At 38.3% G+C, this 16,614-nt stretch overlaps 1 protein-coding gene and 1 non-coding gene across 8 annotated transcripts in view; both read right to left on the bottom strand.

Moving 5' to 3' along the window:
- The window catches only part of FBXO16 (F-box protein 16), a 46,126-nt gene that overhangs the window by 9,000 nt on the left and 20,512 nt on the right, over positions 1-16,614 (bottom strand). For all 7 annotated transcript variants that reach the window (XR_008425193.2, XM_045202704.2, XM_045202706.3 and 4 more), the window contains exons 4-7: positions 15,034-15,240; positions 10,789-10,953; positions 5,815-6,047; positions 1,124-1,226 (exon numbers count right to left, since the gene is read on the bottom strand). Coding sequence is in view for 6 of the 7 variants with exons in the window: in XM_045202704.2 (XP_045058639.1) it covers positions 1,124-1,226; positions 5,815-6,047; positions 10,789-10,953; positions 15,034-15,240 (708 nt within the window). In the remaining variant the exon portion in view is untranslated. The remainder of the gene's footprint in view (positions 1-1,123; positions 1,227-5,814; positions 6,048-10,788; positions 10,954-15,033; positions 15,241-16,614) is intronic.
- Positions 7,980-8,086, bottom strand: LOC112312720 (U6 spliceosomal RNA). The gene has a single exon (XR_002975610.2). It is a non-coding gene; the product is annotated as a U6 spliceosomal RNA (small nuclear RNA).

The following is a 16,614-nucleotide window of genomic DNA, read 5'->3' as shown; positions in this document are numbered from 1 at the left end:
GCCCTTCAATTCCCTGATCTCCCCAGATCTCTCCTCTACTCCTGGCTGAGGAGGGGCGGGGAAACCAGACAGAAGCATGCCTGAATGGCCTGTGTGGTAAGCCTCAGAAAGTTATTTTTCTCAATTAATGGTTTTCACTGACAATTTTACTGCTCTGCTTTAAGCTTCCCTATTCCCTTGGGCATTTGTGCATCTGCCTGTGATAAGCCTCATCCAGTCCCACAAAATTGGTCCCTCAGAATACAAACTGCCCTATTTGAAAAGCTCATTTCTCTCTCTCTCTCTCTCTCTCTTTTTGAACATGAAAACACTTGAAAATAAATTTAACAGAAAGTAATAGGGCTTTAAAGCAGAGCTATCAAAGTGATTTATTCATGAGTACATACTTTTTCTTCTCCCAATGGATATCCATTTTATATTAATTTTTCTTGAGTGTGTATCCTCAGTTTTTTTCTAAATCTTCAATAATAATATAAATTTTTTATTGCACCTTTATTTGTGTGCTAAGAGGGCTCCACGGGGGAGAGAGAACCACAGTTTGGAAAACTGCTGGGAGATGATAACGCTTCCTAGACACAATTACGGACTTTATTAGGTAGTCAATTAGCTGTTTTCTTCATTAGGGAAAGAAAAGTTCTGAATCCACTTTTTCTGAAGTTACTTGAAATGCACTTGTATAATCATACTCCACCGGTGGCTAGAAAGCTATGGAAAGCATCCCTTTTTCTTAGGTCAGTGGAACCTTCGCTCTGTAGGGAAGGAATTTCTGTAGAGAAGTTTCTAGAACTCTCCCCACCAAACCTCACAAAGGACTCGTGGCTGAAGAAAGAACCAAATGATAATAATGCTCCCTTTATATTGTACAGTACTCAAAGCAGATTCATACACATCGGTTCGTCTCGTCATTTTTTAAAAAACAGACGAGGGAACAGGGGCTCAGAGAGATTAAATAAAGGCTGCCTTCGAGGTTGCACAGCTTGTCAGTTTCAGAGACCAGGATTTAAATCACCACTTAATGATTCTGATTAAAAACAACAAATTCAGTTTCGCAAGCAGGATTAGACACCCAGCGATATTCACTAACGTTATCGTGGGGGATCTTTCGAAAGCAGTACTCACTCACCAGTGACTGTGCTTTTCTTAGCTTAGATCTGTCCTGCAATTTATTTTTCTTATCATGTGTCTGCCAGCTGGAATCTGGGGTCCTTTCATGTCGTTTCTTCCTTCTGTATGTTGGAAAGCATTGGAAAAATTACAAATACTCATTTTAAAACTTCGTTCATTTGATTTTGTTGCTCCTATGATTTAAAAGATTTTCTTTACGCAACTGGAAACAAGCTGAATGTCTATCAATAACGAAGTGGTTGAATAAACTCTGGCTCATCCACACAGTGGGGTGTTATAAGATATAAAAAGAGAGGCAGAATGTTTCTACATACAGTTGTGGAATGATTTCCAGGATGGATTGTTACATGAAGAAAAGGAAAGTGGATAAAGTAGTACATATTATATGCTACTATTTATTTTCAAAAAGCGTGTGTGTGTGTGTGTATTTGTTTGTTTTTTTTCAAATGGAAGGATTACACCATAACATTCTGAAAATCAGGATTCCCATGTGACCCAGCAAGGCACAAGCAACAGTATGGAAGGGTAGGAGCCAAAGCTACACTTCTCACATGCGTTCTGTTTTGTTTATTTGACTTTGGAACCATCTCACTTTTTCTCAAAATTATAAAATTCAATGAAGGCTGAGAATTCCTAAAACCGAAAACCAAAATGAAACAAATGATCTTGTCTCTTGAGTTGGTGGCATTAGCGCACATGGAAGAATTACTTCCTGGGACTTTAACACAGAAATTTGTCTGAATATTCTTAGTAGATTATATCCTAAGGACAAAAACAGAGGCAAAGGACTCTCAAATTGTTTTCATTAATCCTACTCTTTGTATTAATATCAGTATTTGTTTTCTAAAATTATCATACATGTTAGGATAAAGTAGGGATGAACAAACCATAGCCCAGAGTTCAACTGCAGCCCAATGCTTATTTTTGTAAATAAAGTTTTATTGGAACATAGTCATATTTATTTTTTGCATATTGTCTATGGCTATTTTCAGGCTTCAGTGGGAGAGTTGAGCAGTTGTGACATATGTCCTACAGAGCCTAACACATTTGCTGTCTGGCCCTTTCCAGAAAAAGTTCACTTAAAATAATGGATCTAGGCAATGATCATCAGTGGCCACTAATATCACAAAAAAAGAGAGACGAGAAATTGTGTGCCTTGTGATGGGAATTCATGATCATTATACATATACTCAAGCCTCTAGGTCTTACCATCAGCATGGCCAAACACAGGAGACAGAGGAGCATGTGACGTGGGAGTACAATCAGCAAAACTCAGAAGGTGAGAAGCTTTACAGATAAATGATCTGATTTCTATCATGAACAAGTTACAAGAGAAAGAATGGAAGGAAGGAAGGAAGGAAGGAAGGAAGGAAGGAAGGAAGGAAGGAAGGAAAAAAGGAAGGAAGGGGGGAAGGAAGGGAAGAAGAAAGGGGGAATGAAGGGGGGAAGGAAGGGGAGAAATCTAAGGATTAAAAAAAAAGACTTAAGTGACACATGGACCACATGCAGTATGTGGACCTTATTTTGAACCTGACTAAACAAACCGGCTGTTTAAAAATATCAAAAACTTGTAAGACATTCAAGGAAACCAGATAACTGACTTAATATTTGATTGATTCTACTATGAAGTCATTCATTGATTTAGATGTGATATGGTATCAAGCTATGACTCTCAGACAAAGTCTGTTTTAAAGGATATGCACTGAAATATGTACGAATGAAAAAAATATGATATTTGGATTTGTCTCAAAAATAACCTGGGAGAAGCGCAGAGTGGGCGAGGGATAAATGGAGCCAGACTGGTCATGAGCCGAAACCTGTTCATGCTGGGTGATGGTGACAAGGTGTTCTGTTCTCTCTACTTTTGTACATACTTGAACTTCCATCATCAAGCTTTATTTTAAAAGATCAGCTTTGCTGGATATTTATTGTTGCTTAATTTTCAAAAATGTCCCCAGAAGGTGAGAAGCTCTGCAGGATAAATGTAGAGCTTCAAACATACAGAATCGTTGAAAGAACAGGACAGTGATTATCCATATATTCTCCAACTGCATTCAACAATTGATAATACTTTGCTACTTTTGCTTTAACTCTCTATATGCATAGATACATATATGTACACACACATACAATACTATCTACACGTGTGTGTCACACCATAAGAAAGTAAATTGCGGATGCTTCACCCCTAAATATTTCAGCACTTATCTCCTAAGATAAAGACATCTGCCAACCTAACCACACTAGTATCTTCGTACCTTAGAAAATGAACAATAATTATTTAAAATCATTTACTACCCAGTCTATATCAAATCGTCCTAAGAATGGGTATCAAAGTCTTCCCTTTTTTGAATGAGAATCCCATGTAGATTCAAACAGAATTTGGTTATGTCTCTTATGTTCTAGAATACTTTTCCTACCTCTTTTTTCCCCCCATGACACTGACGGCATCAAGAATCTGGCCTATTTTGGTGAATGAAGCCTATGACCTAGGTGTTATTATTATTGCCACTTTATAGATGTGGAAACTGAGGCACAGAGAGGTTAAGAGAGTCCCCGGGGTCACAAGCTAGAAGTGTGGGAGCCTGGATTCAAACCCAAGCAGTAGGGCTCCAGAGCCAGTACACTGTCCCCTTCTTATGCTGCCTTGATGTCAATCTGTTGAAATATAATCTAAAAATGTGGCAGATGTATTAAAACAGTCTCAAGAATTTCAAAATTTGTCTCCTTCATTTGTTGTTTGTGTGTTGTGTGTGCATGCTTGTTTTAACAAATGAACAGATGCATATGTATACAGAGATATAGATCTCTACTTCTTCCTTTCTTTTCTGTCTGTACCATGGGTGGTATTCTTATAGATACTCCCGAAATGTGCTTTTCTCATTTAACAAGGTACCTTGAAAATCACTCCTTATTTGTTCACAGAGATCTTCCTCATTCACTTTCACAGTTGCCTAGAGCTCCACTGTGTGAATGGACCATACATAATTTATCCAGCAAACACTTTCCTATGTATGAGCACTTACATTATTTCCCTTATGTTAAAATCATAAACAATGCTGCAATTAATATCCTTCTGCAGATGTACTTTTGGTATTTCCAACATTGATTTTTAGATGTAGGGTTACTGAGTAAGAATATAAATGCATATGTATTTGTACTGAATATTGTCAAATTTCCCTTCATGAGTTCTGTGCCAATTTATATTCTCACCAGCAATGAGCAAATTTTATCAGGATTTGCTCACAGCCTCCCTAACAAAACATATCATCAAACTTTAAAGTTTTGCCCATCAGAGAGTTGAAAGTGACATATCTTGTAACTTTGTAAAAAGCGACCCTGGAAGGAGAAACCAGAAACTAATGGGATTTGTTAGTGGGAATGGGGTGGAAAAGATAACAGGGTGGGAATAGCGTGGAAGAGCCGGGGGGTGGTATTTCTCTGAGTATAACTTTTAAACACTTTTTGTACACTTTCATATAGTTTTAACTTTAGAACCATGTAACCTACCCACAGTGAAGGAGGTGTTAACCTACCCACATAACTTCTGAACACGGGATTATGAGCATATATGCTCAGACTGAAGGCAAAGAGAACCATTAGCAAATGTTGAATTCTAGTTTTGTAAATTTGTTTTAATATGGCATGATATATTACTTTCAGAATTTGGAAGTAAATATATACTCTGTGTATTGATATATTATGTGATCTGTAATGCAATTTTTACATAAAATCTTACATGTACATATAACACATATCAAAATGGTATGTGCATATACAGCTGACTCGTGAACAACATGGCTTTGAACTGCGCTGGTCCACTTGTATGTGGACTTGTTTTCAGTAAATACAGTCAGCCCTTCGTATCCACGGGTTTCCCACTCGTGGATTCAACCACGCACACACTGAGAATGGTATTTTCGCAATCCCAACCCCAGGTGGGAAACACTGTCTTCGATCCACAGTTGGCTGAATCCGTGGATGTGAAGGGCCAGCTGTAGTTAATTTTTTGAGGAGTCTAAACTTATACAGTGTGTGGATTTGAACTGCATGGGGGTTGGTGCCCTACAGCCGGAGCTGTTCAAGGGTGAACTGTACGTACGATGTATAATATGTATGATATATAGTCTACATATAGTAAACAATAAAGAAGTGAGAGCCGGGTTTCTCAGTCAGAGCGGGGAGGCACACATGTGGAGAAAGGAAAAGACTGGAATAAACCCTATCGTGCTGGATTGAAGTGTTAAAATACTTCTAAAAGCCCTGGCCGGGTAGCTCAGTTGGTTAGAGTGTTGTCCCCATATGCCAAGGTTGCAGGTTCGATCCCTGGTCAGGGCATATACAGCAATCAACCAATGAATGCAAAAATAAGTGGAACAACAAATTGATGTCTCTTTCTCTGTCTCTTCCCTCCCCCTTCCTCTCTCTCAAATCAATAAGACATTTTGAATATTAAAAGAGGCTGTAATGTTAAATCATCATAGCTATAAAATACAAACAACTCCTAACGAGCAGGGCTAATTTACCAATAACAAACAGTTCCCTTACTTTTCAATTACTTTTTACTTCTATGTATGGAAAAGCACTTGCATTTTCACAGTAAGTTCTACTTTCATCGTTCCATATGTTGAAGTGCCAGCAAATTTTTTCTAAAAGCAAACGAATGAAGAAAGGCACAGAGCTTCTCACCCTCGCCAAATCTGCTCGATAGGGTCACAATTGTCCAGGTAGTTGAAGCGAATGATGTCAGTTGGATGCTTGTCAGAGGATCGCCAGGGAGGGAGTTCTTTCTCCCCTGGATGATTCTTCTTTCTTAAAGAGGAAGAAGGTCGGAAGGCTGATGAAGGAGACTGCTTTTCCTCTGGAGAACTGCCTGTAACTGGTTGAACATCAGCAATGACAAACCCATCTTTTGGAGGTGTCTAGAGGAAGAAAATGAATTATTTCACTGTATTCTACAGTGTGTTCTTAACACGCTGTAACAACAACAACAATAAAACAAAGACTATCGTCATCATCTCCACGACGGCACTGATAATGGTGACAATGATCACAGCAGCCATCAGCCCGGGAGTACTTGCTATGTACGTGCCAGTCACCGTCTCAGAAGGCTTTCATGCATTATTGTATTTAACCTTCGCAATAACTTGAAAGGTAACTACTGCTCCCATTTTAAAGAAGAGGAAACTGACCCTTGCTGGGTTGCTGGGTTGGTTGGAGCGTCATCCCATATACCAAAAGGCTGTGAGTTTGGTCCCCAGTCAGGGTGCTTGCAGGAGGCAACTGATTGATGTTTCTTTCACTCCCTCCCTGCCCCCTCCTTTCTCTCCAAAATCAATAAATATATCCTCAGATGAGGATTAAAAAATAATAAAAATAAAGAAGATGAAACTGAACATAGGATAAACCAATTAATTGGCTCAATACTACATAACTACATGACACAGAGTCAGAATTTGAACCCAGGACTGTCTTGCTTTACATCCACACACTGAACCTCTCTATCTTCTTCTGCCACCTCCTCTACTGCATCATTTATAGTTTTTCCACAATTGCAAATAATTTATCATACAAACGTATACATTCAAAAAAAAATACTCCAGTCCTAATTACCTATAACTCATATAGACAATTTCAAGTAATATAGAGGTAGTCTATAGATTGTATCAATTACCAAACCTCATCCACTCACCCCAAATAGTTTTGCTTTATTTTCCCAAATTGAAAGTCTATTTTTGTGTGTGTGAAATTCATAAGGTTTTTATGTGGTTGTAGCCTAAGGGAAATGGTATTGGTATGTTGAGAAGCCATTAAAGGCTTACTTTCTGTTCCTTAAGAGATTAGGGAAGCTTTGCTTGGTGAATTGGTTTGCTTGAATTGCTTGTGAAAATTAAGAAATTCCCCAGGCCCTCCAAGCAGCATCAGTTGTTTCTTATCCTTGTTTCAACTGCGCTTTGTGTGCATTTCTATTACAGCAGAGCACTTAGTGCTCACTCCCTGTCCGTGGCCTAGGCCACCGCACTTGAAAGCATAGTTAGGAGCACTGCGCTCACAGCACGCAGCATGTTAACAGCTTTTAAAAATATTGATTCCTTTAATGGACGATTGTAATCTGGCAGATGAAGAAGACAGTTTATATTTATGTAAGTGATAGCTCATTATTGGTTTACTATTCGGTAGTTTGCGCAGGTCTCGTTTAGAATACACATTCATTTCATCTCTCTGAGCTTATGCTGCATGAAATCTGTCTGCTTTTGCTGGTGGAAGTCTAGTTTAACGCTACTGGGGTCCTGGCTGGGTGGTTTGGCCAGGTGGTTCAGTCGGTTGGAACGTCGTCCCGTGCACCAAAAGGTTGTGGGTGTGATCCCCGGTTGAGGCAGATACCTCAATTGCTCCTTTCATCTCCAGTCAGAGTGCGTATGGGAGGCAACCAACGGAGGTTTCTCTCTCACATCCATGTGTGTGCCTCTCTCTTTCCCTTCCTGCCTCTCTAAAATCAATAAACATATCCTCAGATGAGGATTTTAAAAAAGTATTAAAAAATACTAGCGGGAACAAATAACACATGATAATAAAAATCAATTTCAGGGGGAAAACTTTAGAGATAAATGATAGTGATTACATAACATCATTAATTCTGAAAAACACAAAATGCTTGACACTTTCATGTAAAGGTAATAATGAAAACCGTGATGACTCTTCTGTGTTAAGTAAACAAAATTTTTGTTCACATAATCTTTTTGAGAATTTTCAAAATCATGAATGTATGCCGATTTTTTTGTCAAGTACTTTTGTTTGCCTATACTGTAATTTTCACAAATCTTATCTTTTTTATTCTGTGATTTACACTGATTGGTTTTTTTTAACACTTCACAAATTTGCGTGTCATCCTTGCACAGAGGCCGTGCTAATCTTCTCCGTGTCGTCCCAAGTTTAGTTCGTGTGCTGCCAAAGTGAGCACAGTTGGTTTTCGAACGTTATGCCAACCTTAGTCTCCTTGGATACATCCCATTTGATCATCGTGTATCATATATTTCTGGATTTAATCGGCTAATGTTTCTAAAGAATTTTTATGTCTGTGTTCATGAGGGGTATTGATCTGTGGTCTTGGTTTGTTTTCTTGTAAAATCTTTATCTTCCTTTATTTTTATGTAAAATAAAATTGGTATCTCTTCCTTAAATGTGGGATAAAATTCACCAATGAAGCTATGAGGGTCTGAAGTTTTGTGAAAGGTTTTAAAATTAGGAATTCAATTTTTAAATTGATAAAGATTTGTTCATGTTTTCTATTTCTTATTGAGACTTTTGGTAATTTGTCGTTTCCGAGGATTGTCCATTTCATCTGGGTTGTTGAATGTAGGGACATGGAATTGTTCATAACCCTCTCTCGTTATCCTTTTAATGTCTGCAGGACCTGTAGTGATGCCTCCCTCTTTCACCCCTGTTACTAGCAATTTATGTGTTCTCTCTTTTTTCCTTGATCAGTCTAGCTGGAGATGTATCGATTTTCTTTATGTTTTCAAAGAAGCAGCTCTGGTTTCATTGATTTTTCTCTATGGTTTACCTGTTTTCAATTTCATTGACCTCAGCTCTTTATTATTTCTTCTTTCTATCTACTTTGGGTTTAACTTACTCTTTTTTTTCTAGATGAAGTCTTTTTGAAATTATGTTTCTTGGAGCAGACAGGGTGGCCTTACAGACCGTTATAAAGATCATTCTAGTCCAGTCCTCTCCCTTTAAGGTTGGGGTGACCAGTATTAACCGCTACCATCTGCTTTAAAAATGTTTCATGCCAGGTACAAAGTATTGGGAGGAAGGGAGATTATGCTCTACTCCAGTGTTTGCCTATGCGCAGCGTCCCTGAACACTCTCCCAGGGCGTTACTGACACACAGTCACTCAAGTGCAGCGTGGCAGCTGACTTTAAAACCACAGTCAGACACCTTTAGCAAGGGTAGTCAGGTGGCTTTATAACTTGAGTCTCTCTAAAAAATAGAAATATTAGTTGATTTTATTAACCTTTGTCTTTCTAATTTAGGTTTATTTCTTTAACAGAAAAACTCAACTTTAATATAACAAGGTAGTCCCTTCAGAAATATAATATTAAGCAAAGAGGTGGACACTTCCTTACCTTAGAACTAGTCATTATTTTAAAGATAGCTATGCAGAAATGTTTTTTGGAAAACAGTTAGTGCTGAAGACAAAGCACTGGAATCAATTTTATGTACAATACTCGGAACCTCTTTTCATTCTACAGGTGGGCTAATCAATCACCTTTCTCTCCTCTGCCCCAGCAGAGCTCAAGCTTCAGGTACTGAATGCCATTCCCTGCCCACAACTGAGAATGAAATTCAACAAAAGTCTTATGAGAAATGATGTCACAGCTATGGTAATTTTGAAACTAACTTTTCCATCACTGCAGTTTAAAATGTTTTTAAAGAAATCCTCATGGAGCATACCAATTACTGAAATCAGAGAGACTAGTTTTATTATTGCAATTGTGACAATATTAATTATGCACAGTTTATTACTATATTAAATGTAGATGGATTCTACTTTCAGAACACACAATAAAACTAACCTAACTGAGCAGCTGAGAAAATGACTATTCATATTTCAAGAAGATTCTTCAATTTTAAAAGGATTTACTGCAGCTTTTTCATAGAATATGATACCCCTGTGGTTTTAAAAATCATTTAAAAATTTAATTTACACATAACTTTTCAGGAACTCATTTATTGTACAAAATGACACAACCCTGCATGTGTACAGACCATGTCATAAATAAAAGGCTCATAACAACTTCCCATAAGCTGCCTAATTAACTATGACTATAAGAGTAAGTATAACATCGGTTGTAATGTAAAGAAAGCCACCAGAAAAAATATTCTTGTATTATTTACTTTTTATGGTTATATGTAACCGCATTACATTGGTAGTTTCTAGCTTTTCTAAAAACAAGATTTTATTTATTTATTTTTAGAGAGGGGAATGGAGGGAGAAAGAAAGGGAGAGAAACATCAACATGTGGTTGCCTCTCTCACACCCCCTACTGGGGACCTGATCCGCAACCCAGGCATGTGCCCTGACTGGGAATTGAACCAGCAACCCTTTGGTTCACAGGTTGGCACTCAATGCACTGAGCCACACCAGCCAGGGCAGTAGTTTCTAGCTTAAAAAGAACTTTAATATGCCCCGAATGCCCTCCCCTAATTATGAATTTGTTGGAAAACCTTTCTTTATGAATGATACAAAAATAAACTTCAGCTGACCTAGAAGAATCACAGAAAATTTGAATGAGTAAAGTAGAATCTGATGACCCACACCTAACAAATACTGCCCATTCCCCACAGAGTCTCAGTGTCAGAACTGTCGGGGGTGTGAGTCGGGGGTACAGAAACCCAGGAGCTGGGCAGAGTGAGGAGCTCCACAGTCCTGACCTGGGTGGAACGGGGGTGTGGGAGTGTCAGATGAGGGCTCTCAACGGACATGGATATCTTGAAAAGGGCTGATAAGTTCTCAGAAAAGGAAACTTTGGAAGTCATGGTATGTTTGCTTTGAACCAACGTCCTTCTCCAAGTTCCAGTGTGTTCACTTAGCCTTAGTTCTAGAATTCCTAAAGAGCAGATGTTTGCAAGTTTGTTGTTCTTTCCCCCGAGTTTACCTTAGGCTTGGTAACGTGAAGTTCTTTCACCATTTGAATGTAGTGCTTCTTCCATATGCCCTGCTCAAAGGGAGTTGGAGAGAAACTGATGTACCAGTTAAACCGTAAACATTTGAGCATCCAGAGCTGATCCAGCTCAGTTAGGGTCTTCCAGTGCCAGCTCACCTGGGAAAACAACAATGGGGGGGAAGCTACTCAGTTTACATGTCCACTTTTGCTAGGTTTTAAGCTGTCACTCTGGACCCTAGATAACTCTTTTGATCTTTTCCTCCAACTCACAGCTTAAAGTTACCTCCTACCTCAAGTACTTCCTACCTATGCAGAATGATTTTCTTTAAATTCTAATGCAGTATTAGAATCCGAGGCAACATATATTTATTGAGCACCTATTCACTGTCCTCATAGCAACCTAAGAAAGTAAATATAATTATTACTCATATTGCAAATGAGGAAAATGAGGCTCTGATAGACTTTGGAATTTCCTAAGGGTTCCTGAATGTCACATGAAAGTTATATGAGGGTTATAGTAACTCAGGTCTACACGGTGTTCACTCTTTTCATGGTATGTAAATGTTTTCCCTCCACTCGTACGATTAAGTTACATATAAATTTTATAAACAGAACACAAATACTGATACTATATGGTGCGTCCTACATAGCCTTTAAGGTTCCATAGAGCACGAAGTAGTTGTCCCTTACATTCCATTTCCATAGCATCGTGGTCACTCTCACACATCTAGCTTATAGCGGAAGTGACTCTGTTGTGTGTGGCAGTATTTACAATAATTTATTCCAGATTTTGAGTATGTCTTGCTGGAAACCAGGGTCAAGTTCATACATGAAGTTGAAACCAGGGGTCTGTGTCTTAGCTGTAAGAATTGCAAAGATGACTACTAACCGTCAAACCCTTGGAAATCTAGCCTCTTTTGCAAGATCAACTAATTAATAATTTTGAACACCGAAAAAAAAATACATATAAACAGAACACTCTAAAATGGGCCTTGCCATCCATACATCCATTTAGCTATCATCGCTCTTCCTCCCTCCTTCCATCTACTGTGTATGGAGTCCCCACTAGGTTTAGCACTGTTCTATGTGCTGAACATGATACATACAGGAGGGAGGAGAGGGCGCATTTAGAAGAAATAACAGGTTCAGGGCTGAAAGGAGAAAAACAGGTAGAGAATCGGATAGAGCCCCAGGGAGGAACAAACACCACACATGCTTTGTTTGTCCAACCCAGAATGAGCACCCACCTTAATCCCCATGGGTTAACTAACTCCGAAATCAATGGAGAGTTGAGGTTTTGGAGGGAGGAGGTGGAGAGAAAGAGTTCTGAATGCTCATTCGTTTCCTTTTTTTCTTCCAATCTTATTTAGACCCGGGTGTTTAAACTGGGCTTTTGGCCCCCAAGGTAGATAAGGTTTTTGTTTGCTTTGGTTTTGCTTTTTGGTGTTTTTATTTGCTTGTTTGCCTAAGGTAGAGGAAGGAGGAGAATTGAAGAGCAGATAGAAGCTTTCATATCTATGAATGCCTCCCACCCCATATCTTTTGAAACAGCTCTGAGCTCATTTTAGTGCAATGAATTTATTGTTTACTTTAAATCTAGATGAAGAATAGCCATCTGCATCTTTCTCAGTCAGTACTGGGAATAAATATGATGCCAAAATTTTGCAAGATTGACATATGGTGCCCATAAATGATAGTAACAACTATTTTAATGTTTCCCCTGAATGATATCATTCTCATGTGGGAAACTTGGGAACTTCTGAGAAGTTTAAAGAAAAACATATCCCCGTCAATCAAAGATGACCACTATTAACAATCTGGTAGAGCTTTTTCTTTCTTCTTCTTTTCTTTCTTTCTTTCTGGCATGTATGAACAAAATTGGTAAAGTGTGTATACAATTTAAAATCATGCTTTCTTCATTTTACATGTCGTGAATATATTTTTCTTCCAAATCATGTTTTCTAATAGCTGCATAGTCATTCATCATGTGGTTATGTAATACTGTCATATTACTGGACATTTAGAATGCTATGCTCTTTTTATTTTATTTTTAATTTTAAAGAGAAAGAAAATGAGAGAGAAAGTGAGAGAGAGAGAGAGAGAGAGCAACAGTGATGTGTTGTTCCACTTATTGATGCATTCATTGGTTGACTCTTGTATGTGCCCCGACCGGGGATCGAACGTGCAACCTTGGTGTATGGGGAGGGTACTCTAACCAACTGAGCTACCCGGACAGGGCCTGCTATGCTCTTTTTAAAAGTGGTTTCACTTCTAGAATAAGTAATAAGAGTACATTAATACCAAATTGAAAGCCACAAAGGGGCACAGAGTATAAAAAGGAAGTCTGTCTGTCATCCCTGTCCTCTGGTCACTCATTTTCTCCCCTGGTTATGACCACTGCTACCGGCTTCTGTGTGTCAGTCCAGAAACATGCCAGGCCTACATTAACAAGTATGTATGTATTCTTTATCTTCCCAAAGTGGTAGGACAGTCCCGCACCTTTGCTTTTCTCACTGATGATATAGCTCGGAGATTGCTGCAAACTATTTAACCAGTCTCTTAATGGTGGACATGTCCACTGTTTCCAAACTTCTGCAATTACAAAAAGTGCTGCAATATTCTTACACAGATGTAATTTTGCATAGCTTGAAGTATACACATCAGACAAATTCCAAGATATTGAATAGGTCAATTCAATCGGAATTGATAGGTCAAAGGGAATATTTATTTAAAAATTTAATACTCCCAAATTATTTTCCGTGGTGGTTGTGCTAATTTATCTATCAACAATAAGTGCTTGTTTCTTTACACCCTCACCAGTATAGATTATTATTTAAAAATTTATTAGTCAATCTGAATCATGAAAGATGGCAGGACATAGTGAGACTAAGCATCTTACATATTTTAGAAATACCTACATTTCTTTTTGTAAACTACTTGTTCATTTCCTTTGTCCATTCTTCTGCTGGTTTGTTGGGTTTTTTTGTTAATATGGATTTATAAGAGATATAATTTTTTAATATTTTATTTATTTATTTTTAGACAGAGGGGAAGGGAGGGAGAGAGGGAGAGAAACATCATTGTGTGGTTGCCTCTCACGTGCCCCCTTCTGGGGTCCTGATCTGCATCCCAAGCTTGTGCCCTGACTGGGAATTGAGCCAGCGACCCTTTGGTTGACAGGCCAGCACTCAATCTACTGAACCACACCAGCCAGGGCAATAAAGCAAGAATTTAATTTGTATATTTTCTTTTACAGTTTCTGGGTATTATGAAATACTCACCAAGTCCTCCCTTCCTATGTTTTCTTTGAGTACTTTAATGGTATCCTTTGATATCATATAATCTTTTATCCTATTAGAGATTTTTTTCAGATAGCTGGCCAATTTTCCCACCACCATTTATTAAGTAATTCATCGTTTTTACTGAATTCATTTTCTTAATTTTAAAAATGAAAGTTAACATTTTGCACATATATGACTGCATGCTAACAGGTAAATTCTGGTGTTACGAGACTCTATGAAAAGACTCAACACAATGACTACCAGTTTTATATCTCAAGTAATTTAACTACACTTTAATACACCATGGAATTACTCGTAAGAAAACAATGGTCAGATCCTTTTCCAAATCCGTGAGCACATTTGCACACTCTGAACTCTTTTGGTCTCATATTCTCTTGGACATCTCATTAACACCTTATTTTGAGCTTCTCTCTATAGGAATGGCCTGCACTGTACTGTTTAGGGCTTTATGGTAGTTGCATGCTGTGCAATATGGGACTATCCTGCTGATAAACCATTTCTTCTGTGGGTGTCTGTCTCATCAACTAACTATTTTTTTTGTGTGGACATTAGTGATGCCTTATACTTTTTTCCCCTTTTGAACGTTAAATACAAAGTCAGACACAAAGGAGACAGAGGTGAATCAAAACTCTATGGACCAAACCTACTGACCATCTCATCTATTTCTTGGTTTTGTGCACAGTTAAGTCCTCACCGAATGTTGTCGATGACGCCTGTAACTTTAAACGAAATGACAAGTAACGAAGCCAGTATTGCCATAGGCTAACTGATAGAAACAAGAGTTAAGTTCTTTATGGCATCTCATCAACATTATACTGAAACGAAGTTAAACAAAGCAATGTTATTTGAGGAGCTGCTATGTGAATTTTTTTCTAAGTTCCAGAGTTTCTAGGCTGTCCTTACAAAATGCCATACTCTGCTTCTTTGCCTTTACCTGTGCACAACGGCAAAGGCTCCGGGGGTCCAGGAAAGAAAAGATGTATAAGGATAACACCCTTGGAAGCTTGGTAGTAAAATCCAGAGCTTCTGCCGGAATTTTTTCCTGAAGCTTTCGACAGCAGAACTTTTGCTGTGACAGGGAGCAGCGTTCGAACAGGCCTGTCAGGATTCTTCTCCTTTGAGAGTCTGTCCATTTGTCAAACTGGAAAAAAAAAAAAAGACAAAAGAAAATAAAAAGCTCCAGATTTAATCTGATACCAGAGATTCGTTACCAAGAAGAGATAAAAGTGGCACAGAAAGTGAGTTGTGTAATTTATTCCTAATGAATGGCATGTATTTCTTTCCCTAATTAGTGAATTCCACGTTTTCCACCTACATGCCCTTTCTCACATATTTATGCATGAACCTGAGCAAGATCTGAGTGTGTACAGAGTTCACTTGCAGTTAATTAGAAGAGTAAGTTGGGAGCCGGCCATATCATAAACTGAGAGAACACAGATTTATAAAATACAACATCAAAAGAAGGTGCCTGGGCAGCTCCTCTCCTCCCAAAGCATTGCTCAAAGACCAGAAACAAACCTTTGCGTTCACAGTTGGAAATGAGTATTACCTACAAATATCCCTGAGAAGGAGCGTCTGTTGGGTCAAAATCCCACTAATTTGTAAATGAGTGATGTGATTGGAGAGGAAATATCAACAGGAGGACCTGGATAAAAAGACTTCCTTTGAAGACTTCCTCTACAAGAAGTAGATGCCAAAGTAATCCGGAGCCCACCAAACTTTGGTTAATTCCCAGTTTCCCCCAGAGATAACCTCAGTCAGTCCCAAGATCAGTGGCTGATCAAAGGTAAGAACTTGAGGGTTGGCTAAAACCCAAAGAAAGGCTCAGTGGGAACACCTACCAGCTGAATAAGCCACTTGACTGGAATCTAAATCTTACATTCTTTTCCCTATTGGAGAAAACAGGGAAGTGTGGGGCTACTTGTATTTTGTATACTATTGCATTTCACATATAAATATTTATTACAGTTATTATAAAGTAATCAGAATTCTACAGTGGACTTTAGTTATACACTGACTACCTAAAAAGGCAAATAAAGCAAAAATGTATTTTGTGCAAGCCTGAGAATCAACTTCATTATAGTCATACGATGTATATTTTTTAATTAGTAGGAATACTTCTTAATTAAAACTGTTCACTCTCTTCCCCCCCCCCCCCCAGTCTGTTTCACTCATGCCCAATCCCTTCCTCATCTTGATGTCATTCTTTCTCTAGCTTGGGAGTGAGCAGCCTTTCCTTCTTTCCTGTTTAAGACTGCAGATTCACAGGGAAACCTGTTTTGGAACTTTGTGCAATTTTAAATGCTTTTCCTTTCTTTTTATTATAGTAAAATATAGACCATTCCTCTTCTCACAATAAAGAGAAATAAAAATTAAATAAAATGTGTTTCATATTATGAGGATTAAAGAAAAAATCAAACAGGTGAGGAAGATGGAAGCAGAAAAAGGGAGTTAGAGGGAAAGGCAAAGGAATCCATAGGCTCTGAAAGGAAAGTGATGTGAAATTATTCATGTT

Source organism: Desmodus rotundus, chromosome 9 (assembly GCF_022682495.2).
Source record: "Desmodus rotundus isolate HL8 chromosome 9, HLdesRot8A.1, whole genome shotgun sequence".
Taxonomy (NCBI): Eukaryota; Metazoa; Chordata; class Mammalia; order Chiroptera; family Phyllostomidae; genus Desmodus; species Desmodus rotundus.
The sequence above is the reverse complement of the archived record's forward strand: the minus strand, read 5'-3'. Positions and strand labels throughout refer to the sequence as shown.